Source organism: Saccoglossus kowalevskii, chromosome 17, assembly GCF_978046115.1.
Source record: "Saccoglossus kowalevskii chromosome 17, keSacKowa6.1, whole genome shotgun sequence".
NCBI lineage: Eukaryota > Metazoa > Hemichordata > Enteropneusta > Harrimaniidae > Saccoglossus > Saccoglossus kowalevskii.
Window position 1 is genome coordinate 190864 of NC_140657.1, and position 27494 is coordinate 218357.

The 27494-nt window shown below is 39.0% G+C and overlaps 1 protein-coding gene across 1 annotated transcript; it reads right to left on the reverse strand.

The window, feature by feature from the left end:
* Positions 1–27494, reverse strand: LOC100367936 (rho-related protein racA-like). Its single transcript, XM_085492398.1, has 11 exons — positions 26492–27494; positions 22122–22314; positions 13796–13964; positions 13520–13653; positions 8278–8401; positions 7172–7362; positions 6668–6845; positions 5220–5450; positions 3189–3286; positions 2458–2697; positions 1–575 (listed from the first exon to the last, which is right to left on the reverse strand). Exons 2-11 carry the CDS (start codon positions 22305–22307, stop codon positions 363–365), a joined length of 1764 nt encoding a protein of 587 aa, XP_085348524.1. The 5' UTR covers positions 22308–22314; positions 26492–27494; the 3' UTR covers positions 1–362.

A 27494-nucleotide genomic window follows, 5' to 3' on the forward strand; every position in this document is an offset into this window, starting at 1 on the left:
GTCCAGAGCATCTATGTACCAAGTTTCATCAAAATCTAATGAATGGCTCTTTAGATATCAGTGGAACAGTCAAGGAACAGCTGAAAATAGCTAATTATCATGCAAATCAGGTAATTAATATGTATGGATTTCAACCAAAAACCTAATCAAATCTGCGCATTAGCCTAGAGCATCTATACACCAAGTTTCATTAATAACCAACATACAGTTCTTGAGATATCAGTGGAACAAACAGACACACACACACACACACACACACACATACAGACAGGGTAACCATAAAGACTCCCATTGTGTGCTTTGCATACGGGAGTCAAAAACAGCTATCATGTAAGACCTTGCCAAACATTCCATCAACCAATTCACATAACAATACATCTGTCATTATTTTTTCCAATAATTTTTTTGTATTCTTCCACTTCATTGAGATAATCTATTGGTGGCCAGCGATTCTTTGTTATAAAATCAAGATTATCGCCATCAAGTTCTGCAAACTCAGTTCGCTGAGTAAATGCCATATAGTTTGTAGAAATGAAGTGACAACACCAATCAGACAACTGATCAGCATTATGAATCTGTAAAAAATAAACAAAGGTATTAACAAACAATTTACTGCTGCATGTTCAACCAGGATTGCCAATAAATGTGTTTAAAATTTCGAAGGCCATAATATACATGTACACCTTAAACATTTTAGCATGTGTATATTTGTTAGTGTGTTTAGTCTGGCTGTATGTGGCATTCAACACCCAAATTATACAGTGTAAATTTGAAACATGCAAACAGACAAAAATTCAGATTTTCATCAAACAAAATATCACAGAACAAATAATACAATGCCTCAGTAACTAATTTGAATAAACTTAATGATTGCATTATAAAGTTATAGATAACAAGCCATGCATGGCACAGTCCAAGTTAGTTATCAAATTTAAGATATATAGTTTTGTTTATAGTAATATAGCTGAAATATAAACATGTCAGGAATATGATTATGATGATTGTTTAACATTTAAATGATTGACATTTGTATCCGATTGTCAAACGAGTATTGAGAGATATTGCTCTGGAACAGTATTAATTGAAACAAAATCAGCCATTTTGAATACATGTATAATGAATATATAAAATTTGAACATAGTCAGTCAAAGCATGTCAAAGATATGGCTCTAGAAGTCCACTAGTCAGCCATTCTGAATCTGATCCAAAAAATAAAATAATGTGCATCAGGAACCCGTAATGTCTAATGTATGTACCAAATTTGAACAAAATCCAACCATAAATGCTGGATATTTGATGATTTTTTAGCACAAAAATGGCCACAATTCGGCCATTTTTAATAGGATCATCAAACCAATATATTATATTGATATATGTATATCTATGACATGATGTATAATGAATATTTAAAATTTGAACATAATCAGTCACAGCAAGTCAGAGATATGGCACTAAAACCACATTTATTAAAACAAAATGGCCGACAGTCGGCCATTTTTAATCTAATCTGAAAAACAAAATGATGAGCGTCAAGGTCCTATAATGTCCAACGTATATACCAAGTTTGAACAAAATCTATGTAACGGCCGAGAAATGCTTGATTTTGATGATTTTTAGAACAAAATTGACGCAATTCAGATCGTGAAACAAATTGATGTGCATATGCATAACATCATGTATGATGTATGATGTATGTGTGAAGTTTGATTGTGATTGGTCCAGGCATTTTTAAGATACAGGTCCAGACGCACGCACGCATGGACGGAAGCACAGATGCACAGAGGTCAAAACTGCGTCCGAACGAGGACTAAAAATGACCAAGTATTTTGCTGAACAAAATGATGGCAAATTTCTAATAAATCCAATAAAGTTGGACCTTTTTCAGATTTGTTCATTTCATGATGATATATATTCAAATATTCAAATTTTGATGAATATTTTTTCTCATTTTTGGTATAAAGTGATATTTTGTTAAAAAATGCAAGTCTGTTTGATTTAGACCTCTCTCAGATTTGTGCATTAAATTGCTAACTCAGTCAAGAGGCTGCTTGTTTAAACATATAGAGCATTGTCTTCAAGTTGCAGAGACTGATTCTTCTCAAACTATTCAAAAAATGATGAGATAGCTCTGCTGTTAGCAATGCACATTTCAATTAAAATATCAAAGTAATCAGACTTGCAGTTTCAAGAAGAAGTTGAAAAAGTATAAAGTTCATGCAGATGCTGATGGACAATCACTCATAAAATAAGCTCCACTCTACACAGTCAACAGCGGAGCCAAATATAGATTTTTAAGCTTATTTTAGGTCATATATATGAGGGGCATATGTGTACCATCATATATCAACTATCTACCAAGTTTGGAAAAATGTGATAAATGGACAATTACATGGAACCCAATTTACTGTGTCTGTCTAAAAACAAAAATGGGGAAAAATTGTGGTTATTATTATGTACCTGTGCACTATGAAGCAGTCCAATCACGTCAATATCAGCCTCTGCGATGTTAGCAGCTGTTGACCTTTCAATCTCTTTAGTGATGTACAGTTCACATAAATTGATGAGTCTCAATTGACTAAACTGATTGGCTAGTACCACAATACCAACTGAGTCATTATCCTCAATCGGTGAATGGTCACTGTAGAGATACTCCATCAATGCAAGGAAACATTCTGGTCTGCTATTCAGTATTTCAATCTATTACACCAATACAAAGAAGCAATTGAAAGTAAAACAGTTCATTTGGTAAAAATTCTAATATTACTTTGCTGCGTCAATAAACTCTCAGCATACTTTTCCACTTTTCAGTTGCATTATGTTTAGGCTGTTGCTCTCATAGCAGTTTTCACACAATTATGGCTTTAAGCCAGTTTGAATTCACTCTGAAAAACAAAATTAACAAGAACCATAATGTCTGATGTATGTACCAAGTTTGAACAAAATACATCCTTACACAAAATTCTGGTTCTGGGATGGCAGAAATTAAATTTTTTTTTTAAATGGCCGCCATGCAGCCTACTTGAATCAAATCATGGATGTGGATAAGTCGCTTAAGATACTTCATGTATTTATGAAGTTTCAATGTGCTCACACCTGCAGAGGTTTCCAAACACAAGGACTAATAAACAACAAAATTTAAGAATCTCAAAACAAACAAGATCAATATGAGCATCATTATTATAACTTACCTTGTTACTTGAACTCTCTGCAAATCGTCCACTAAACATGGCTGACATTACATCACATCTTGCAATCAATATTGCTTTATGTGAATACACTGTGGTACCTATAAAGAAGACAAGCCATGCATGGCACAGTCCCCGTTAGTTATCAAATTTAAGATATAAAGTTTTGTTTATAGTAATATAGCTGGAATATAAACATGTCAGGAATATGATGATTGTTTAACATTTAAATGATTGACATTTGTATCTGATCGTCAAATGAGTATTGAGAGATATTGCTCTAGAACAGCATTAATTAAAACAAAATCTGCCATTATGAATATATGTATAACGAATATATGAAATTTGAACATAGTCAGTCAAAGCATGTCAGAGATATGGCTCTAGAAGCCCATTCATTAAAACAAAATGGCCACTAGTCAGCCATTCAGAATCCGATCTAAAAAATAAAACAATTTTTTTAGCACAAAAATAGCCACCATTAGGCCATTTTGAAAAGGATCGTCAAACCAATATATCCGTATATTTGTGACATGATGTATAAAGAATATTTAAAATTTGAACATAATCAGTCAAAACAAGTTGGAAATATGAGTCTAGAAGTCCATTCATTAAAACAAAATGGCCGCCAGTCAGCCATTTTGAATGTTATCTGAAAAACAAAATTATTTGCATCAAGGTCCCATAATGTCTAATGTATATATCAAGTTTGAACAAAATCCATCTGTAAACAGCCGAGAAATGCTTGATTTTTATGATTTTTTAGCACAAAAATGGCCGCCATTCGGCCATCTTGAATCAGATCGTAAAACAAAATGATGTTTATCAAGGTCCTATAATGTCCAACGTATATACAAGGTTTGAACAAAATCCATATGTAAACAGCCGGGAAATGCTTGATTTTGATGATTTTTAGCACAAAAATGGCCGCCATTCGGCCATCTTGAATCAGAACGTGAAACAAATTGACGTGCATATGTATGATATCATGTATGATGTATGTGTGAAATTTGATTGTGATTGGTCAGGGCATTTCTAAGATACAGGTCCGGACGCACGCACGCACGCACGCACAGACGCACGGAGGTCAAAACATAAGTCCCCGTTTTCGGACTTCGTCCGAAAGGGGACTAATAAAATGCATTAGTGGTGTTTATGGGTTCAAAGTATAAATTTGGATTAGGATTATAGCAGGTTAGAGGTAGATGGTTTAGTTTAGTTTTAGCTCTGTTTTGTGGTTTGAAAATGGTTCTGTATATCAAACTCCACACATTTAAATACACAAAGGCATTGGCTGCTGATCTTGTCATAAACCATGCAGTTATCTATAGAGCCCTTCAGCAAGTCGACAGAGAAGTAAAAATGACATTTCCTAATCAAGCTCTGTTTATATTACAATTGAGAATTCAACTTCATATTGTTTTACATCTGACATTACTTCATTACTATATACCAAGTAGACATAATTGAAATCTGGTGACAATGTCATTATAACTGCATGTCACTAACATTGAAATAGCAACCATGTTTTAGAAAGCAAGATAGTAAATATATATGTTGGGTGGGGTTATAGTTCAAGCAACATCAAGTATGACTGCATGCTGTATGTCAAATTGTTTATAACTTTAGCTGTATAAAAGCATATCAGGACCAACCAGAGAACAGAAGATATTGCGATATGGATTTTTTTTAAAGCATATATGCTATATAAATTTACCTTTATCTAATCAAGTCAATGTAAAAGTTGCCCATGCAATTGTGTCTTAAACAATATTCTGGTAAGTTTCGTTATATTTAAACAAAAAAATATTCAGAATCATAGCTTTAATAAACCCTGACCCCTGGAATAGGCTTGGGAAACATTTATTTCTGATACTAAAATGTTCCAAAATATGATTCAATGACATTTTTTTCTTTTATTTCAAGTTGTGAATGTCTACTTTTGAACTGATGCACACTGACAAGAAACAAATTTAAATGCATATTTTTTGGACATTTTGAGTCGTCACTGACCTCAAGAAGCAATCAACTTACCTTCCACATTAAACTGTATATCTGATAAGACCTTCTTATTGAAGAATAACTCTTTAAATTGCTGACCCATACAATCATTAAGATAGGTGCCAATACTAGGATTTAAAAACTCCTCATCATTTTCAATGTTTTTACAGATTTCTGATAGTCTGGGCAAGTGGAATATTTCAGCTGCCTTCTTTAATGCTTGCAATGTGTCCCTGGATAGGTTCTCAGCAAAATGTGGTAAGCCTGACTAGGTAGAAATATCATTTCACATATGGTGTACGTATTACCATGCACACAATATCTTGACTTTACCCATCTCTTAGTGACTCACCTGTATACACTCAATGTCTCACCTGTATACACTCAATGACTCACCTGCATACACTCAATGGCTCACCTGTATACACTCAATGACTCACATGCATGCACACAATGGCTCACCTGTATACACTCAATGACTCGCCTGCATATACTAATGACTCACCTGCACATACTCAATGACCCATGTACACACACTCAATGATTCACCTGCATACACTCAATAAATCACCTGCACACATTCAATGAACCACCTGCATACACATGACGACTCACCTGTATACACTAATGACTCACCCACACACGCTCAACAATTTACCCGCATAGATTCGATGACTCACCTGCACACACTAAAACAACTCTACTGCATACACACAATGACTCACCTACATACACCAATGACTCACCTGTACACACCCAATGACTCACCTGCATACACTCAATGACATAACTGAACATAACCAATGACTCACCTACATTCACTAATGACTCACCCACACACTCAATGACTCACCTCCACACACTAATGGCTCACCTGCATATACTCAATGACTCACCTGCGTACACTAAAACAACTCTACTGCATACACACAATGACTCACCTACATACACACAATGACTCACTTGCATACACTAATGACACACACGTGCACACTCAATTCATCTGAACACACTAAAATGACTCAAATGCACACACTAAATGACTCACATGCATGCACACGATGACTCACCTGTATACACTCAATGACTCACATGCATGCACACAATGACTCACCTGTATACACTCAATGACTCACATGCATATGCTAATGACTCACCTGCATACACTCAATGACATACCTGAACATACCCAATAACTCACCAACATGTATTAATGACTTGCACACACACTCAATGACTCACCTGTGTGTACTCAATGATTCACCTTCACATACTAATGGCTCACCTGCATATACTCAATGACTCACCCACACACTCAATGACTGACCTGCATACACACAATGACTCACATGCATACACTAATGACACACCCGTGCACACTCAATGACTCATCCGAACGCACCAAAATGACTCAAATGCACACACTAAATGACTCGCATGCATGCACACAATGGCTCACCTGTATACACTCAATGACTCACCTGCATACAGAAACTCCAATACATGTTTGAATATTTTGATAGAAATATTTCCACTGATAGATACAATAGATTTACTAACATCTCCCTCTATTTGGTCTATAATAGAAGATATTCCTAACACTTTGCCATCATTCAGGTCAACACGACTGTACGGTTTCTCAACTTTCAATTGATTGTTCTGCAAGAAAAGAATAATTCTGAAGTGATTCAAGTATGTTTAGAATTCTAGCAGTTAGTTGGAATGTTTGAATGTATAGAAGTAAGACCTTCAAAGCAAAAAGTTAACTTCATGATGATATATATTCAATAATTTGAAAACACGATATAACATTAATGGAAATATTATGATACAATGTAATTGTTAATTTCAATCAGAATTAGTATTAAATCATTCTATCGTGAAGACATGACATTTTTACTTTTATTTAGCATCCTAACTTAAACATTTATCATCTTAGTAAAAAATTAAATTCAATTATGTTGCTTTCCATCATTGCAAATTACCAATTTTTCAGGTAGTATTCCAAAAACTTGGCGGAAATAGGATGATGCTCCACAAAGTATACACTTATGAGCTTGGAACTGTCGTTCGTCTTCCACAATAAATGTCACATCTGAATAGATCGGGTTCTCCAATAACTTATACATGTGCTCAGCAAACATGGATGTTTCTATTTCAATCCAGGGAGCTTTTCCTGCAAGCAAAACATGTATATAAGATAATTGATATATTGGCTAGATATTAGAAACACATTTCCAAGTGCAAAAAATAAAATTGCATGTAACTGTATGCTGGATTTTTGTGACCATGGGTACATCTTTGTCATGCATATCAGCACACGGTAATGTTATAATAAGGTATGGACATTTCTGATAACTTTTCAGACATATCAATGCTGACCTGTCAAATCTGACATAACCTTATAAGTCTGACATAATGCTGACTTATGACATGTCTTACAGCTGAAGTCTGACATTATGCTGACGTATGACATGTCTTACAGCTGAAGTCTGACATAATGCTGACGTATGACATGTCTTACAGCTCAAGTCTGACATAATGCTGACATATGACATGTCATACAGCTCAAATCTGACCTAATACTGTCGTATGACATGTCTTACAGCTTAAGTCTGACATAATGCTGACATATGACATGTCTTACAGCTCAAGTCTGACATAATGCTGATGTATGACATGTCTTACAGCTCAAGTCTGACATAATGCTGACATATGACATGTCATACAGCTCAAATCTGACCTAATACTGTCGTATGACATGTCTTACAGCTTAAGTCTGACATAATGCTGATATATGACATGTCTTACAGCTCAAGTCTGACATAATGCTGATATATGACATGTCTTACAGCTCAAGTCTGACATAATGCTGACATATGACATGTCTTACAGCTCAAGTCTGACCTAATACTGTCGTATGACATGTCTTACAGCTTAAGTCTGACATAATGCTGATATATGACATGTCTTACAGCTCAAGTCTGACATAATGCTGACATATGACATGTCTTACAGCTCAAGTCTGACATAATGCTGACATCTCTTGAAGTCTGACATATTGCTGACATCTCTTGAAACATTAACTCACCAGCAGGTGGCATATAAGGTGGCTGGGGAATATCATTTTTACTGTTTTTTCTATTGAATCCAAACAATCCAAATCCTTTCTTGAATGGTTTCTTGCTACTCAATGACAAATTCACATGTTGGACCTTGACAAACAAAGCAGACAAACAGATAGATAAATCTTACCTTATTCATAAAATTAACATCTTTACTGGGTTAGTATGGAAACAACAATGACATTACTAATATATCAGTGACACAGTGTCAGCAAACATTTTTTTAACTATTCTTTAAACCTAACATATTATCAACCAGTTTTGAATCTTGACCAAGCTCAATTTTTGCATCATTATGTCAATATCTGAAAATAATTCTTATCTGATTATCTTCAAACTTGAGCAACTTAAACTTCAACCAGGATAAATTTTGGTGTGACTAGCATATATTTTTCAAGATATAGGTGAAAGTTTGGTTACAAAACCATTACATTGATAAAATAAATGCAAGTACACATACTATGTACTTAAGGCCCAGGCTTGACTAAGCACCTACACCCACTTGAGATATCTGAGGCATTTCCACTGGTCCCATTGAAGTGCCCATCCCTTCAAAATGCCCCAGTTTGAACATAAACATTTTCCAAATAACGATGATTACAAAAATGAGACAAAGATGAGCCGAGAAATTATGGTGGAGTTGCAGTATCAAGTTATATTGGTAAGGTGCTATGTAACAAAGTAAATAATATATTAGGTTATATCGATTCACAGAAAACAATAACATAATAAATAATAATCAAACAGGATTTAGAAAAGGCTAAAGTGATCAAACTTTTAGCTCAAAAACACTTTAAAAACACCAGTAATCTGGTCTATGTATGACTTCCATTGTGTCCTTTGCACATTTGAGTAAAAAATGGTGTTTTCAAAAGTCAGAATAATCACAAAAGCAGAATAGCAAAATTGGCCATCAAGTACTCCCCGAACAAAGGTCATGTTCACTGATAGGAAGTATAACAGATATTTTCATGAACAAGGTATCGTTTTGGATAATAAAAATGCCATAACTTCAGTAACAGAAGTAGAATTCAGCTCAGTCTATATAATTTCATGAATGGCAACATCTGTGGTCATATCACACAGTTTTCTGTCAGTTCATACAGTTCTGGATATGTACATATCACACACCAGTAATTACAATCAACACAATAATTGGTGTTGGTTATAGTATAACTAAATCAAAGAAAGCTTAGAAAGAACTCCCATGTGCTGAGAGTATTGGAGACACATTAAATATAATTTGAAAATTATGAATTATTATGCTAATTGGGGAAATAATATGAACAGAGTTTTACCCCAAACTAATTAGGTTTGTACATTGTCCTAGAGCATCTTTGTACTAAGTTTCATTAAAATGGAAATTAGTACTTTAGATATCAGTGTGAAAGCTTAAAATTGGTTAATTATGCAAATTGGGTAATTAATATGTACAGATTTTAACCCACAATTATCCAGGTCTGTCTATTGTCCTACAGCATCCATGTATAAACATTCATTGATATGTGATGATTACCGTAAAAACCCGCAAATAAGCGCCACCCTCAATTAAGAGCCACTCAGTGAAAATTTGTTACATTTGACCCTCCATTAAGAGCCACCAAGAGTTGAGTGGTTTTGTCAATAAGAACCCAGAACTAAGTGCCAGCCACCCGGTTGTTTACAATCAGGCAGACACCGAGCTTATCGTGCCTCACTTCCACCTGCATTGTTTATTGCCGCACAGAAGGTGTGAGACAAATAAAGATTATCCCCATAACTTGCCTGATGTCCTGTGTAATTGAGAACGGAAGAATGATAGACGAAAGAAATGCACTGAGAGCGTGAATGTGACTGTCAACTTGTCCATTTTATATTTCTGACACACAATCGACCAATTCACAAACTATTCATAGTAACTACTAGTATGTTTTTTGCCGAAACACCGAAGGACACGTTGAGATATTCATTGTCAATGTTGTCTTTATAACCAAGTAAAGAACGTCACGATTTTAGAACGCCTTTATCTGAAAATCGGAGGTATCGAAAATACATTCTCACAGATGGACCGGAACAGGAAGTCAGCAGAAAACAAAAGATTTTTTCCTTGCCGTGGGGGGAATTTGGTTAGCGTGGGGGAAAACAGAGGTGTTAATCCGGTCATGGCAACATTTGAGGGATCGTGACGTAGCTCCGACTGTGAGAATGTAATGATTACGCAGCCCACTCTCGCTGATCGTGATTTTGGGTTATTTTTTGCATTTTATGTGAGACGTTCGTTTTTGGATGATTCAAGACAAAATGTTCAGGGAAGTAACAAAATAACTAGCATTAGTTTGGAGAGGACTCTCTTGCCGAAAATAATCAAAATTGAAGTCGAATGGATTAGTTCCACAAACTTGTGCGATCAACTTGTCTTACAGCAAAGTGAAGTCTACGTGACCCGCCTGACCCAAATATTTAAATTAGCTATTTGTGAGAATTGAAAATAATCTGAACTTGTACCAATCAGAAAATGCCTTGTAACAGGCCTGGGCTTTCGTGAATGATTTCGTCTCTCCGATTGGTCACAGGAAATTATTTTTAATACATGTAATTGTTACTTTCTCAGTATCGTTTCGTATTTGGTTATATAGGGGTGGGGCTATAGTTTGACCCTGTTTGCGTGGACTGTGAAGTACGTGAATATCATTATAAGCTGGCTTGATTATGAAACAGGAAATATAAACCAAAGCTGTACTGTCAGACGTCTAGCGCAATTAAAACAATGCCCAAGTACCCAAGCTGTACAAATCTATAGAAAAACGTGTTTTTATTTATTGTTTTTGCCATAAAAACAAGTGATTGGGCATCATTTTTATCATTCGTTCCATGCTTCCTTTGCAAGTATGTCCTCTCCTGTCGCTGCTGGTCAGATCAATTCTATCCGAAACTATTTTATATTGTCACCAAATCAACCACCACGCCAGCCACAGCCACGCAAGTTATTCCCAGTTTTCAAGAAAAAAGTTTGCCGTACCAAACTTGGTAAACAATTGTACAAGTGATTCGAGTGTTGGGTCAGACACTGAGAGTGCTACCAAATCAGACTTCAGGCATCGCTACACATTGTCAGTGAAACGTGACTTCAGGCATTGCTACACATTGTCCATGAAACGTCGAATCGTCGTATTTATTTGACATTTGTTATTCCCATAACAGTATTTTTACAGAATAAATTAATTGCAATGATACATCATTAATAATTACTTGTCTGTTTTGGTTGTGTGTGTGTTTGCCTATCCCCTTCCCTATTTCACAATGAAAAAGTTTGATGACCCTGGTTTAAGAGCCACTGGCTACAGGGTTGTCAACATGTTACCTCAAATAAGCACCACCCAGAAATGAAAGTGTTACAAAGTGGCTCTTATTTGAGGGTTTTTACGGGAGTACCTGAGATATCAGTGTGAAAGTTGGAAATTGGTTAATTATGCAAATTAGGTGATTAATATGCACAAATATTTACCCTGAAACTAATCAGGTCTCTGCATAGTCTTAAAGAATCTATGTACCAAGTTTCATTGAAATGCGATGATTAGTACTTGAGATACCCGTGGAAAAGCTGAAAATTAACTAATTATGCAAATTAGGTGATTAATATGCACAAATATTTAACCGAAACAATCAATCTCTGCATAGTCCTTGAGTATGTAAGTACCAAGTTTCATTGAAATGTAATGCTCACTACTTATATCAAAAGCTGAAAATTAATTAATTATGCAAATTAGGTAATTACATGTACTGATATTACCATAAAAACTATCAGGTCTGTGCAGTGTCATATGACATTTATGTACCAAGTTTCATTGAAATGTGATGATTAGTACTTGAGATATCAGTGGAAAAACCGAAAATTGACTAATCATTATGCAAATTAGGTAATTAGTATCCACGGATTATTACCAAAAACTAATCAAAACCTAGCATTAGTTCAGAAAATCTATGTACCAAGTTTCATCAAAATCCAATGAGTGGTTGTTTAGATATCAGTGGAACAGTCATGGAACCACTAAAAAATAGCTAATTATCATGCAAATTAGGTAATTAATATGCACGAATTTTTACCAAAAACTAATCAAATCTGCGGATATGTTCAGAGCATCTATGTACCAAGTTTCATCAAAATCCAATGAGTGGTTCTTTAGATATCAGTGGAACAGTCATAGAACAGCTAAAAATTAGCTAATTATCATCCAAATTAGGTAATTAACGAGCATGGATTTTAACCAAAACCTAATCAAAACCTAGCATTAGTTCATAGCATCTATGTACCAAGTTTCATCAAAATCCAATGAGTGGTTCTTTAGATATCAGTGGAACAGTCATAGAACAGCTAAAAATTAGCTAATTATCATGCAAATTAGGTAATTAACGAGCATGGATTTTTACCAAAACCTAATCAAATCTGTGCATTGGCCCAGAGCATCTATGCACCAAGTTTCATCAAAAACCGATGTATGGTTCTTGAGATAGCAGTGGAACAGTCGGACACACATACACACACACACACACACACACACACACACACACACACACACACACACACACACACATACATACAGACACACTAACTGCAAAGACTCCCATTTTGTGCTTCGCACATGGGAGTCAAAAACTGAGCATGTGCATACTCTGGTCGGATTGCATGTTTGAATCCATCTTGATTCAAATAGAGTACGTTAGTGAGAACAGGGTTATTAGATTTTAACATTAGTTGTTGTTTAGATTTTGAGTAAGCCACATACAAAGTTTGTCATGCAAAGTTTTCAAATTGTCATACCTTACCTGGCTAGTTCACAGGTGAACCAGTCTTACATGTTCATTCTGGCCATGCTGTATGGAGCGTATCACGTGGACGGGTTTCATGTTCTCTGCACGTAATAAGCTCGGTTATTAAGCATCCTTTTTGGGGGATGCCCAGTGGCTGAGGGGAAGACGTGTAGTGGCGTGAAGCTAGGTGATTAGGTGCCGTACGCGAGCGCCGGTTCGAGTCACGCACGCAGTACGTATTTACTATAATTAGACATAGTCTTTACCTTGCCGTTTATTCGGTGTTATTTGCTTAGTTCACAGGTGGACTTCTTAACTTTGCAACTCTACTTACTCACCGATTTATTACACCAAGTATAGATGTTGTGTCAGTGCAAACAAATATATGCCATAAATACATGCAAGACTCATTACACTTACTGCTTTGTTGAAAAGTTCGTTGACCCCAAACTGGGTAAGTGCACTGGTTTCAACGTAAGGTATTCTAAGAGATTTTGCCAATATCCTCCCTTCATCATAGGTTATAACAGATGTTGAACTACTAGATCTTAAATCTACAAGCAAAATATTGGAGTACATTAATCTTATGTGTAATATGAAGTCATTGGATACAATAAAATAATTATTAGAAATATTTTTATGTAGTCAAATCCACCATATGCAATTATAGTGTTCCAGGCAGTGTGATGTATTTACCAACTTTATTTCCAACCAATACTACCGGTGTCTTCGGCATATGGTGCTGAATTTCTGGCCACCATTTCTCTGTGACATTCTCCAATGAGGCTCGACTTGCCAGTGAAAAACAAAGTAAAAACACATCTGTACCAGGATAACTTAGAGGGCGCAATCTGTCGTAGTCTTCCTGCAAAAAAGTTATTCATTCACAATCAAGTGAAAATGGCTTATAGGCCCAATTCACCTGCCTAGGGCAAGTGTGAATTGGAGGTGTGGCTATGCTAATGATTGGTGTTAATCACTTGCATAGTCTATGACGCATCCTGTTTCAGTGGTCCAACATCACATGACTTTGATTGATAGTAGTAATTATTCAAGATTAGTCGCGCGTGCCTTTCCTCGGTTCATGTTCAGTTTTATTCGAGCAACGTGTTTTGAAAAGTAGTGCCCTGAATTTTAATTTTTGTTTTAGTCTCATTGCCTCCAACTCAAACCATAACACATTGGTAAATAATCCATGAAATAGTTTTAGACAGAGGGTTCTCTGAACCCGCCTATTCACATAGTTCATACCCACCATAGACTCCAGTCAGTCAAAATGACTATTTTGAACTGTAGGCATTAATCAGCAATTCTGCCGGTGATGGAGAGGTAGAATCTAGGTCAGGGGAAGCCCCATGACCCCAAGATTCTTTTTCCCTTACGTCACAAACCATGTGAACGAGGCCATATGGCAGCGCTATTAACGGCTGTACAATCACTCTGGTTCCTTTCTCTCTGCCTTGAGGACTTAGACCAACGCTACGGAAAGAGTGGGGTGGTTGGGGAGGGGGGCGGAGTCTATGGTGGGTATGAACTATGTGAATAGGCGGGTTCAGAGAACCCTCTGCCTAAATTCAATACATTCAATTACCCACCATAGACTCCGGTCAGTCAAAATGACTATTTTGAACTGTAGGCAGAGTCAGACGCCGATAGGTGGCGGGTTTTCCGAGCAAACAGAAAATGATGATAGTCTTTTCCCAGTCCGGGATGAAACAAACTACAATAAACTCAACACCTTAGTTAAGACCCAAAAAAGTTGGTGTCTTATTTTGCCTGTGCTGTCCCCGGAGCAAGAATGCTGCTACGGTGACAAGGTTCGGTGTGCTTGAGAAAGCTAGACCCCAACCCAATTCTGGGGGTAGTATGCTTTCGAAGTAAAGACCGAAACAGTTCTGCATGAGGGCATAGGCTGAAAAGCAGGCCCTGGGAGCTTCCAGGGATTGACTTATTCCTATGCACAGGGACCCTTGTGGTCGTTCGGGCTGGGTCAGCAAACCAAGACTGACCCGCTACGACAGGACTCAACCTAAAGACCCCTTCCTCATGGGATTCGGTGTCTGTTAGGTGGTAGTCGATAAAGACGTTCTGCGTTCTCCAGAAGCCTGCCCTCCGTGTATGTTCGAGGGGGGGGCACCTGACGCTAGCACTAGTGAGTTGGCAATCGCACAGAGCTCATACAAGCTCTGTGTAGAGGAAGTTAAAGTACTATAGACCTCTAATACAGTCGCAGTAAACCACCTGGTTATGGAAGTTGGGGAAGCCGGCCTATCCTGCCTGCCTGGGCCGTAACACAAAGACATGTGCCTGGCACCCCGTTCTGAATCCTTAGTACGGTTTAGTAGCAACTCTATGCTCGAACCGGCCAGCAATTCTTCCTGACCCTCCGGGCAGGCAAAATTTAACAGCCGGGGGATGATGATTGGGTGAGAATCGTGTCCTAGGATTTGGTTCTAGGCAAGAAACCCGATTCCTGTCTTTAGCACAACATGATTGTCCATAACGACAGTACATCATCCAAGAAGGACAATGCCCCCAGCTCTGGCCGACGCCTACCTGAGGCAAGGGCCAGTAGGAAGACTAATTTCCACGTCAAAAATTTGAGTGATGCTGATCGAAGAGGCTCAAACGGAGGTCTGCTTAGAGCGGACAACACAGCCAACAAGTCCCAGTTGGACAGTTCCTTTGTATGGGGTCTCTGCGTCTGAAAAGCAGTAAATAGTCTCCTAATAATAGGACAATCGGCTAGTCTTGTTCCCGTAAGTTCTCAATGATGGGGGACAAGGCCAACCTATAGCCAACAATCACTGCATGTGGACGAAGAAGCCTGCTACCTGGCAAATAGAGGGATGGTATGGTCGTTGGCAGCCCGCTCAGATAAAACTTTCGTATGTGCGGGTCTACTGAGAGTCTCTATGCGTGTAAGTGATACCCGTGGGCAATGAGCCCGTAGTGCGCCGTCTGGTTGAAACGACAGGTCCGGTAAGTCCGAAAGCACTACTGGTGTTTCGACTAGCATTTCCAACAGAAGTGGAAACAAGGCCTTGCTTGACCAATTGGGTGTGACCAATGATAATATGCAGGTGTGCACCTTTCCAAGTTTTCTCCGGTGCCCGGTGAACTAGCGGGAAAGAAGGAAAGACGTACACAACTAAGAGGGTCCATGGGGTTAGCAAAGCTTATATCAGCCACTTTGGAGACGGAGCCGCCTTGAAAGGGTGTCTGCCAGACTATTCCTCACCCCTGGAAGGTGGTGTGCAGTTAGCTCCACATTATATTTCAGGCACCAAAAGAGGATTTGCTCCGCTAGTACTGACAATGGGGAGCGCGTTCCTCCTCCTTCTTGAAGGAGACCACCACTGCGTTGCCTGTGCGAAGCAAGACTCTGTGGTCTCGAACTACAGGTAGAAAGCGTGGTAGTGCTAAGTATACTGCTTTTAGTTCAAGCCGGTTGATATGGTAGTCCCGAAACTAATGCGAGGGCCATATCCTTGGGCTTGTTCGTCCAATAGATGCACTCCACAACCTTGGGAGGAGGCATCTGTTGCCAGAGTCATACCTGCGGCAAGTGGGTCCAAGGGGGCCCCCTGTCCGAGGTTGGCCAGTGACGACCTCCAGGGCAAAGCTTCCTTTACTTGGTCTGAGATCAAAACCCGCCTATCTAGTTCCCATAGGAGAGCTCAGCGTTATAACGAGCGTTATAGTGGGGAAAAACCCTTTGAACCAAGGTCATCATTCTGATGATCCGCATTAGTTCTCGGAGGGACGCTGAGGGAACGCTGACTAGGCGTTCGACTAGGCTGCTCAGCACTAAGCAACACGCTTGAAATAGCTAAACCAAGCTTACCTCTGTGTCAAAACTCCATGCCCAGGGACACCAACTGCGCGTTGGTTCGAGATGAGACTTGTCGATTTACTAACGAGCCCACCGAGGTGCACCGACATTTGGTGAAGCAGCAGCAGCACTACCTGTTTCATCACTCTGGTGAACACGTAGGACGCTGCGCATAACCAAACGGGGGGCACCTGAAATTTGAATACTTGGCCTAGCTGGGCGATTCGAAGGAGTTGGCAACTCGCTGGGTGCATCAGTATGTGCAGGTATGCCCCGCTTAAGTCTAGTGGGGCTAGCCAGTCGAAACGGCGGATGGAGAGGAGAACCCTGAATGGCGTCTTCATGTGGAACCGATCGAGGAGCACATACTGATTCAGTCTGCCTAGGTCCAGAACTGGACGCCCGCCACTTGTAGATTTGGTACTACGAACACATTTGGGTAGAAGCCTGGACTAAGTTTCAACTGCTGCTACTTCCTGCCTGATTGCTTCTGCCTTGCGAGAGTCCCCTGGCAGCGCCCAACAGGGGAGACACTGGCGAGGGAGATGGAGATTTCAGTGGTATCTCGTAACAGAATGTCACCACCTGGAAAGGTCCAGGGATCGGTCAGCCGCTGTCTCCAAACCGGACTACACCGGCGCAATCTGTGTACGACAGGAATATGTGGCCATGGGTTCGGCAGTTGCGACGGGGGTGCTCTCTTCCCCATGAGGCGAGTTCCCCAAGGCCTGAAGTAGTCACTAAGTTGTGACCTGGCCACTCGCCAAACACATGCCTGTCCCTCTGGTTGCAGAGGTAAGCGTCAAACACGCTTCCTCCGCTGTCGGGGTAGACGTCCGCCCAAGGAGGGTGAGGAGCCACCACCTGGCTCTTTCCTCCCTGGGGGTGCGCCACTACTCTTCCCTCCCATGGAAGGGTATGAGCGCTTGCCTCCTGGCTGACTCTGGCTAGCGGACGACGCCCTAGGGCATTGTGTTTTCTGTGCTTGGGGTGCCCTCCGCTTGCCCTTGGCAGGGTCAACTGGCTAGCGGATTCGATCTGAACCCGCTAGTTCATTGCACTCCGAAGCTCCAAGACTGTACTCACCATTCCCCGAACAAAGAGGGTGGAAGATGTCCAGTCTGCGTCACATACCCCCTGACTCAGCTTGCTGGCGAAAACACATGTGTCTAAGGCCACGTCTCATTGCGCAGTAGTGGCCCCAGCCAAGAGAGACAGGTGACACTAGGGGATGTCGCACGTAGATGTGCGGTGGACCACCCATAAATGTGTCGCCTGGTCTAGGAGGCTGGTGTGTTCTGCCTCCAAGGTCTCAGAGTCCAGGGCGTGCACGATAATGCGCTCAAGCAACTCTGCCCTCAGGGCGTAATGGATCGTCTCAGATTAAGCTGGCGAGAACGCCCATGGAACACGGCTGTCCCCCTTTACCCGGTCTGCCCAACGGAAATTCGTGGTACCTGGGTCTGGGGAAGGAGCCTTGGGATCAGGTTGGGGGTATTTTGGTCTCATCCCACACTTTGGGAACTGATCCCGAAACCACACCGACCGGGTAGCGTTTGGTCCAGCGGAAAGTGTCACACAAGATTTTACCCCACCTGGGGGCCTTGAGCGTTACCTCCTCTGCGGCTGACCAATGTCCGCCCATCAACACCGTTTGCGCGCCCTGTGTCCCACTCCGCACTCGGACGGACAGGGAGAGACATGCCGACGGGGTTGCTTCGGATCCCGACGCCCGTGATCCCATAAGTGTTGAAGCAACTGAAAGTGGTCGCCTTAGGATCAGGGGTGGGGGGTATTTACATTGTATCACTAACATCGATAGAACTCTGTATCACCCAAAAGCGTGGCTCACCGAGTCGTTACGGATGGAAGACTCTGATGGACCACCCGAAGTACCGGCTGTATCCGGCGTGAGCGAACTGTGTCTTCTTTTCACTTTAAATATGTGAGAGTCGTAAACATTTTTTTACATTGCTATTTGCTATTTTACATTGCTATATGCAAAAGGTATATAATAATGCAGTACTTCAAAGACCTAATAGATGGAGTCAGCCGTCTTGAGAGACCTAATAGATGGAGTCAACCATTCTGGTGACCTAATAGATGGAGTCAGCCTGTCTGAGAGACCTAATAGATGAAGTCAGCCATTCTGAGAGACCTAATAGATGGAGTCATCCATTCTGAGAGACCTGATAGATGAAGTCAGTCATTTTGAGAGACCTAATAGATGAAGTCAGCCATCTTGAGAGACCTAATAGATGGAGTCAGCCATTCTGAGAGACCTAATAGATGGAGTCAGCCATTCTGAGAGACCTAATAGATGAAGTCAGCCATCTTGAGAGACCTAATAGATGAAGTCAGCCATCTTGAGAGACCTAATAGATGGAGTCAGCAATTCTGAGAGACCTAATAGATGGAGTCAGCCATTCTGAGAGACCTAATAGATGAAGTCAGCCATCTTGAGAGACCTAATAGATGAAGTCAGCCATTCTGAGAGACCTAATAGATGGAGTCAGCCATCTTGAGAGACCTAATAGATAGAGTCAGCCATCTTGAGAGACCTAATAGATGAAGTCAGTCATTCTGAGAGACCTAATAGATGAAGTCAGCCATCTTGAGAGACCTAATAGATGGAGTCAGCCATTCTGAGAGACCTAATAGATGGAGTCAGCCATTCTGAGAGACCTAATAGATGGAGTTAGCCATCTTGAGAGACCTAATAGATGAAGTCAGCCATTCTGAGAGACGTAATAGATGGAGCCAGTCATCTTGAGAGACCAAATAGTCATCTTGAGTAGAGTTTACAAATCAAAGTGACATACATCAACTACTTATAATGGTTATTAAGTTTAAAGTAAATTGACCAACACATGCCTAAGACCCGGTTTCAAAAATGTCAAACCATCTTTGACCCAATCACAAAATCATCACATGTGCATATGTATCAGACTAGGTTTTAAATACATATAAATTTTGAAGAAAATTGATCAAGGTATGTCTGAGATATGTATGTATGTACACACACATTCATGTCGTCCCATCGTTGTAACAACACACATTGGATTAACTTTTAATATAGTTGCGATTTGAACTCGATTAAAATACCTTCCTATTTAAGGTTGAGTTAAATTAATCGTAGAAATGCGTTTTAATTATGTTTAAATAAACAAGCCATGCATGGCAGTCCCCGTTAGTTATCAAATTTAAGATATATAGTTTTGTTTATAGTAATATAGCTGGAATATAACCATGTCAGGAATATTATTTTTTAACATTAAAATGATTGACATTTATATCTGATTGTCAAACAAGTACTTGTCCATATTGAGAGATATTGCTCTGGAACAACATTCAGCCATTTTGAATACATGCATATATATAACATGATGTATAACGAATATATAAAATTTGAATATAATCAGTCAAAGCATTTAAGAGATATAGCTCTAGAAGCCAAATCATTAAAACAAACTGGCCGCCAGAAATGCTTGATATCCGACTGCGTCCGAATGGGGACTAATAAAAGTTGAATATTCCAGGACTGAACATAGAAATGTTTGCAAAGCTTAGGTTTAGTAAAGGAGGTAGGTATGGTTCCAGGGAGGGTTCTTTGAATATAATATGATGTGCAAGCTGAAGTAAAAAAAATGCGTAAAATGGGTACTATTTAGTTATTTGACGTGTATATGCGTGTACTGTGTTTAAATAAAGTGTGAAAAAGAAATTTCATGAATTCATGTTACCTCAATTTGGAAACAGTATGATTCTAGTATATATATAGGGTATAATTTTAAGTTTCTGCCAAAGTGTTTAGGGAATTTTTTGAAAAGCTATATTATGAAAATTATGAAAATAGTGAAGGTCATCACAATGTAGGTCCTGTCGTCACAAGTCAGTGTAAAGTTAAATTGAAGTCGTCACAATGTTGGTACCACACACACACACACGAAGACTATAAGTCCTTGTTTCAGAATAAATTAAATACAGTAAAAATAAAGTAAACCGTAATGTAAACAAGTCATTGAAAATGACACAGTCCCCATAAAATTTTTGAAAGTTCGCTTTGTGCTTGTCATATTCAAGCGGGGGGGTTGTCGCGAGCGTGTCCTTGAAACTTGAGTTCCAAGTGGCGTATACAACAGATTGTTTATTTACATCAAAACACATGTAGTAGTAATATGGCCAAAAATAAAAACAGTCGTTATTCGGCCATCTTGATCAGATTTTGAAACAAATTGTTATGGACATGCATCCTAACATGTACAAAGTACATGTATGTGCCAAATTTGAATGAAAACTGACAGAGCATGTCCAAGATACCGCATAAAAGAAAAAAAAAGATGCCTGCCAGTCGACCATTTTTGATCAAATTGCGAAATAAATCGTCATGAACATGAATTCTAACATGTATAATCTATGTACCAAGTTTGAATGAAAACTAACAAAGCATGTACAAAATACAACATTTTCAAAAAACAAGATGGCTGCCAGTCGGCCATTTTGAATCAAATCGCTAAACCACTGCATGTGCATATGTCCCACATAAGGTACTAGGCACATGCAAAGAATGAACGGAATCGGTTCACAGAATTCTGAAATATGACTCTGGACAGACTGACGCACGAACGGACAGACGGACGAACAGACGGACGAACAGACGGACAGACTCAGGAACTCACGGACGGTCGGGGACACGTATACTAACTATACTAAATTTGAATGAAAACTGACAAAGCATGTCCAAAATGCAACATTTTCAAAAAACAAGATGGCTGCCAGTCGGCCATCTTTGATTCAATTGTGAAATAAATCGTCATGGACATGAATTCTAACGTGTATAATCTATGTACCAAGTTTGAATGAAAACTAACAAAGCATGTACAAAATACAACATTTTCAAAAAACAAGATGGCTGCCAGTCGACCATTTTGAATCAAATCGCTAAACCACTGCATATGCATATGTCCCACATAAAGTACTAGGCACATGCAAAGAATGAACGGAATCGGTCTAAGGGATTCTGAGATATGATTCCGGACGGACGCACGGGTGCACAGTCGCACGGACGGATGGAGACAGACGCACGGACGGACAGAGACTGAATTATAAGTCCTTGTTTTTGGACTTCGTCCGAACAGGGACTAATAAAATTGCATCTGATAGCCATTTACATCTGGTATTCCTTACCTGTCCTGCAGTATCAAAGAATGCAATATTATATGGTTTACCATCTACTGTGACATTGGCACAGTAATTATCAAACACTGTTGGCACATACTCTGCTGGAAATGATCCTGTAGTGTAAGATATGAGTAAACAGCTTTTACCGACTGCCCCATCACCAACTACCGTCACTTTGAGATTATATGCCATTTTAATCCTGAAAATACAAACAAACATAAACATCACAGTCCTGAACATTGGAAAACTAATGTATGATATCTAAGATACCATATACCAGGTGTATAGAATAACTAAATGAACTAAAGTGGACTGTGGATATTTGACTGTAGTGTGTATCACTAGAAATAACTGATATGAGCCAGTAATATGGTAAGTACAGATAAGACAAAACAAATGTGCCTGTATTTTGAACAAAAACATTAAAAGTATGTCCAGGAGATGGCAAGTCAGCCATTTTGAAATAAAAATCATACAAAAAAATATGTGCACATCATAACACATCATATGTAAAAAGAATTAAACATAGGGTAAATGCTTTTTGGTTCACGGGTAAAATAAAATAACAGACGATCACGTAACAGTACAAAACACCTTGGAACCCCGTAGGCAGGCCGGTGACACTGGTTCGCACTTAAGGGGGTACCAACCCCCCTGCCAAATTCCAAGGGAAAATCAAAACATTTAAAACACAGAACAAGTAACATAAAACATATATGCACTGCTGCAATTGTGTGCAATGGTAGCCCACCAAGAGGCCAAAACTCTTGGCTCCTGTGCGTGTGCTAAGTTTGCTAATACAATGATGTTTGTTTGTATCGATTTTTAACAACAAGACAAGGCAACTTCCTGTTTTAAATAGATCATACAAATGTACCTGCCACAATTACAGTAGAATGCGAAGTGTGTTATCCTGGATTTTACATAGTGCATCCTCTGCCGTCCACATAATTTCAAATTCAGGCAGTTGGTTCGTGATCCGGAAACATTCATATTCTGTTTCAAGCCTCGACTTAATGCTTTGAATAACAATTTCCAGAGGCTCACTCGAGCCTTTGTTTTGCCTTTTATTACGACGGCTGACATGAATTGCAACCTTAGCTATGCACGCTAAGAAACAAAATATACCTTGTGCTTTGCTAGACATAAAAGGCTTTGAACAATGGGGTGGTAAAATAGTGAACCACCAAATCGGAATGCGAAAATCTGGTTGAAGCAGTCGCGACGTGATGTTATAAAAATAATGGAGTAAGGCGCTATTCGATGGACAATCATAAAAAATGTGTTGAAGTGTGTCAACTTCATCACAAAAAGGACATTTATCAGAATTGTTCAAACAAGCTTTGAACAGAAATCTCCCCGTTGGAAAGGCACCATGGGCAATACGCCACTGCAGATCCCCATATTTGTTAATTATTATTATTATTATTATTTATTTCAGACAGAGTCCATATAAAGTAAATTACAGAACAAAAATTGAAAATGAAATAGAGTTACTGTTTATAATAAAAAAAACAGACATTAGGTTTTTGCTACAAAATCAAAAAATCAAATTATTCCAGTACCACACCAACTGCGAGTTCCAACGTTTGTCACTACTATATATTACAGAGACAATGCCATTTGTAGATGTATAAACGCATTCAGTAAATAAAGATACTAGCTTTCTATTAAGACAAGGGAATGTTTGTACTCTATTAACAACACACATTGTACTGACACTACAATCATGTGGATATCCAAAAAATTTCCTGAAAGCATTGTTATACAATGTAGGAAACCCTCATGGCATTAAGCGTAGACTTTCAAAAACAACACCATAATTGACAGCAATAAAAACTAGAACAATAAGTTTTGAAAACCAATTGCTTAACCTCCGTGCTACAGTTCACAAATTTTCGCAACAAGAGATTAGCACGAACACAAAACAAACGTCTCTGGTGATCAATGTCAATATTGTCTTTAAGATCGTAAGTAATTTTGTGACATAGCAATCCTTGAATTTGAGTTTAGCACTTTAGCAGACTAAGGATGTCTTGCCAAACAGTGTCAAGTTTTTGTGGGTGTTGTGTTATTGACTGGACACGTATCAGATATTTATAGATTGCGCCTTTTTCAAACTTATATAGTGGCAAATTTAGTTCATCAGAAAAGTGCAGTTCAAAGTTGTGATGTGAAAGAGGTTGATTACACATCGAGCAAATAATACAACCTCATCCATTGAGAATCTAGATTAAATAACAAACAATACAACATCTCTTCTTTACATGGTAAAAGTCCTGAAACAATGCAATATTATATCTAACAAGTCATTGTCAATGACACGTCCCCGTTCCGTTCATATTTGAGTGACATATACATTCAAAGCAGATCATGACCGAAATGCACCTGCATATGTACAACACATTGTTCTAAATCTGAACAAAATCCATCCATGCATGACTGAGATCAGGTTCCGGAATTGTGAAAATACGTGATTTTGATGCATTTTCGGCCTTAAGCTATTGTTAAGCAGATCATGAAACAAATGCACATATCTATTTGTGACATGATGTACCATGTGTGTGTGAAGTTTGAACTTGATCAATCCAGACATGTCTTGGATACGGATCCAGAACTGAATTTATTAAAACAAAATGGCCGCCAGTTGGCCATTTCGAACTTGATCCGAAAAAAAATGACGTGCATCAAGGTCCTATTATGTTTAATTTATGTACCAAATTTGAACAAAATCCGTCCATGCATAACTGAGATCCGGGTCCGGAATGGTGAAAATGTGCGATTTCAATGCATTTTCGGCCTTAAAGCGGCCGCCATTTGGCTATCGTTAATGAGATCATGAAACAAATGCACATACATACTTGTGACATGATGTACCTTGTGTGTGTGTGAAGTTTGAACTCGATCAATCCAAGCATGTCTCAGTTACGGATCCAGAACTGAATTCTTTAAAACAAAATGGCCGCCAGTCGGCCATTTCAAACCCGATCAAAAAAAAAGAAATGACGTGCATCAAGGTCCTATTATGTTTATTGTATGTACCAAATTTGAACGAAATCCGTCCATGCATAACTGAGATCCGGGTCCGGAATGGTGAAAATGTGTGATTTTGATGCATTTTCGGCCTTAAAATGGCCGCTATTCGGCTATCGTTAATCGGATCATGAAAAAAATGCATGTGCATATGTCCCATATAATGTGTGATGTATGAGTGAAGTTTGAACTTAATCGGTCCATGCATGTTTGAGATATCATACAGGTGATCACGGACGCACGCACGCACAGACGCACGCACGCACACAGGGCAAAACATAAGTCCCCGTTTTCGGACGGGGACTAAAAATTGTGCACAGAAAATACTGACCAACCTTTAATGACATATGGTGAAAAAATCCTATGTAGTTAGAAAATGTATACCCATGGTTATGACAAATTATTATAAAATGCTGTACTCGCGCCTACGCTGATCTAGGGAGTTTGTTCACCATGCATAAATTATCATAATTAGACAGATAAACATGTCAAATAATGCTAACTTAATGACAAAATATTATATAAATGTGAACAAAATGATGAAATAATGTAAAAATGCTAACAAAACGAAAACATAATGATACAATAAGGATAAAATAACATGAAAATGCTAACATAATGATGAAATAATGCTAACCATATTAATAAAAAATAATGTGAACATAATAATGAAATAATGTGAACATAATGATAAAATAATATAAAAATGTGAACATAATGATGAAATAATGTGAACATAATAGTAAAATGCCCCCCTATTTCTTCCCAAACGAAAACACCGACCCAATTCATCTCTGATGTCTTGATAACTCCTTTGCGTTTTTAGCGTGTTGTTATCATCGTCCCACGTGTGCGCAGGCGGCAACCCTCTCGCTTTAACATATCCGGTTAGTTGGTGCCTTTTGATTTTCAAGTCAAAATACAATGTACATTTTTTATTAAATTTTAAATATACACTGGCATGTATCAGCAACAGCAGCATTTTCATAATTTAATCTGCGTAATAGAAAGTTTTAGTTTGTTTTAAATCAATTTCCCAATGTTCAATTGTCCAACCGGCTCTTCAAAATTTAATGTAGTTTTCTGTACCAGTCAATTATTGCCCAACACCAGGACCACTGTACCAATTTAATGCCCAACACCAGGACCACTGTACCAATTTAATACCCACACATTAGTCCCAGGGGGTTGGGGTAATGTGGGGCTACCCTAATATTTGGACCCAAAACACCGCGGATTCATGGCAGCAGACACATTGACTGGGGGTACAAGCGACCCGGTGGTCGCACACATGTTTTAGTGCGACGTGTTAAAAGTCAGAAAGCTTTCCAACATTGACTTACCTTCGTATAAAATATTACGTGTGGAACACCACGCTTCTGAAATATGTGCTGTTGATCTGCGGACGGTAGACATCTTCCTTCATATACAGTAAAACCTGTCAAAACCGACCCCTGGATAAACCGACCTACTGTCAGAACCGACCGATTTATGTAGCCCCGAAATTTCTCCATAGACGCCTATGTTAAAACAACCTGTGAAATCCGACCACTGTTTACTCCGAACACCGACCGCATTGATCGGTCCCAAGTCCAATATTCACACTGAATACATCGACCATCCGACCATTTGCACCACATCCGCTGTCTAGTAATTCGGTCTGCCCGACCTAAAAAGTGTGCATTGTGTCCAAATTCCGCGAACGTCACAGAAACAATACCAAATCTCACACTACAAGTAACGTCCCGTGTAAAACAATGGCAACTGATTACATTTTTCACACCACACGCCCACGCATCGCGTGGTGTCTGGACAGTATAATGACCCCGGATATAAACAAATGATCGGGGTCATCACCTTCAATTGCGGTGAAGCACACTGCATTATCACTTCTTCAACGCTCAAAAGACATTGAGTTTTCTTCTTTCCATAACGATTCTGATCGACAATTTTGTGCTTTCGAATGTTTCCGTAAAGGGGGCTTCAAGATTGAAATTTATGATGACGAAGAAGCAGACGACAACAAAGAATTCGGAAACCTTATTTAGCAAGTTGCAGACCCGCAAACACAGTGTAGCGTTGTAGAATACCTCCTCTTTGATGAACGTATACCGACTGAAGCAATGTATGACGGCGAGTGGGAGCAACAGATTGTTGAGAATTTTATTGCAGACAAAGAAAACCATGAATCTATAGACAACAATGACATAAATTGCAATGACAGTCAAATTATTGACCCCCACAACGACAGTGACTTGACGCATGGCGATGTGCTAGACATGTTGACAAGATTACAGAACAAAGACTCCAGTTACTTGACAGATATCCAAAATTTCATAATTCGAA

Bases quoted from the DNA above. Each gene is read 5' to 3' on its own strand.
- LOC100367936 (XM_085492398.1), bottom strand. From the start codon at position 22,307: ATGGCATATAATCTCAAAGTGACGGTAGTTGGTGATGGGGCAGTCGGT. The intron at 5,451-6,667 runs GTGAGTCATTGA...CTACCTAGTCAG, and splicing joins ATTGGAGTTTCTGTATGCAG to GCTTACCACATTTTGCTGAG. The intron at 3,287-5,219 runs GTAAGTTGATTG...TCTTCTTTATAG, and splicing joins TATACAGTTTAATGTGGAAG to GTACCACAGTGTATTCACAT.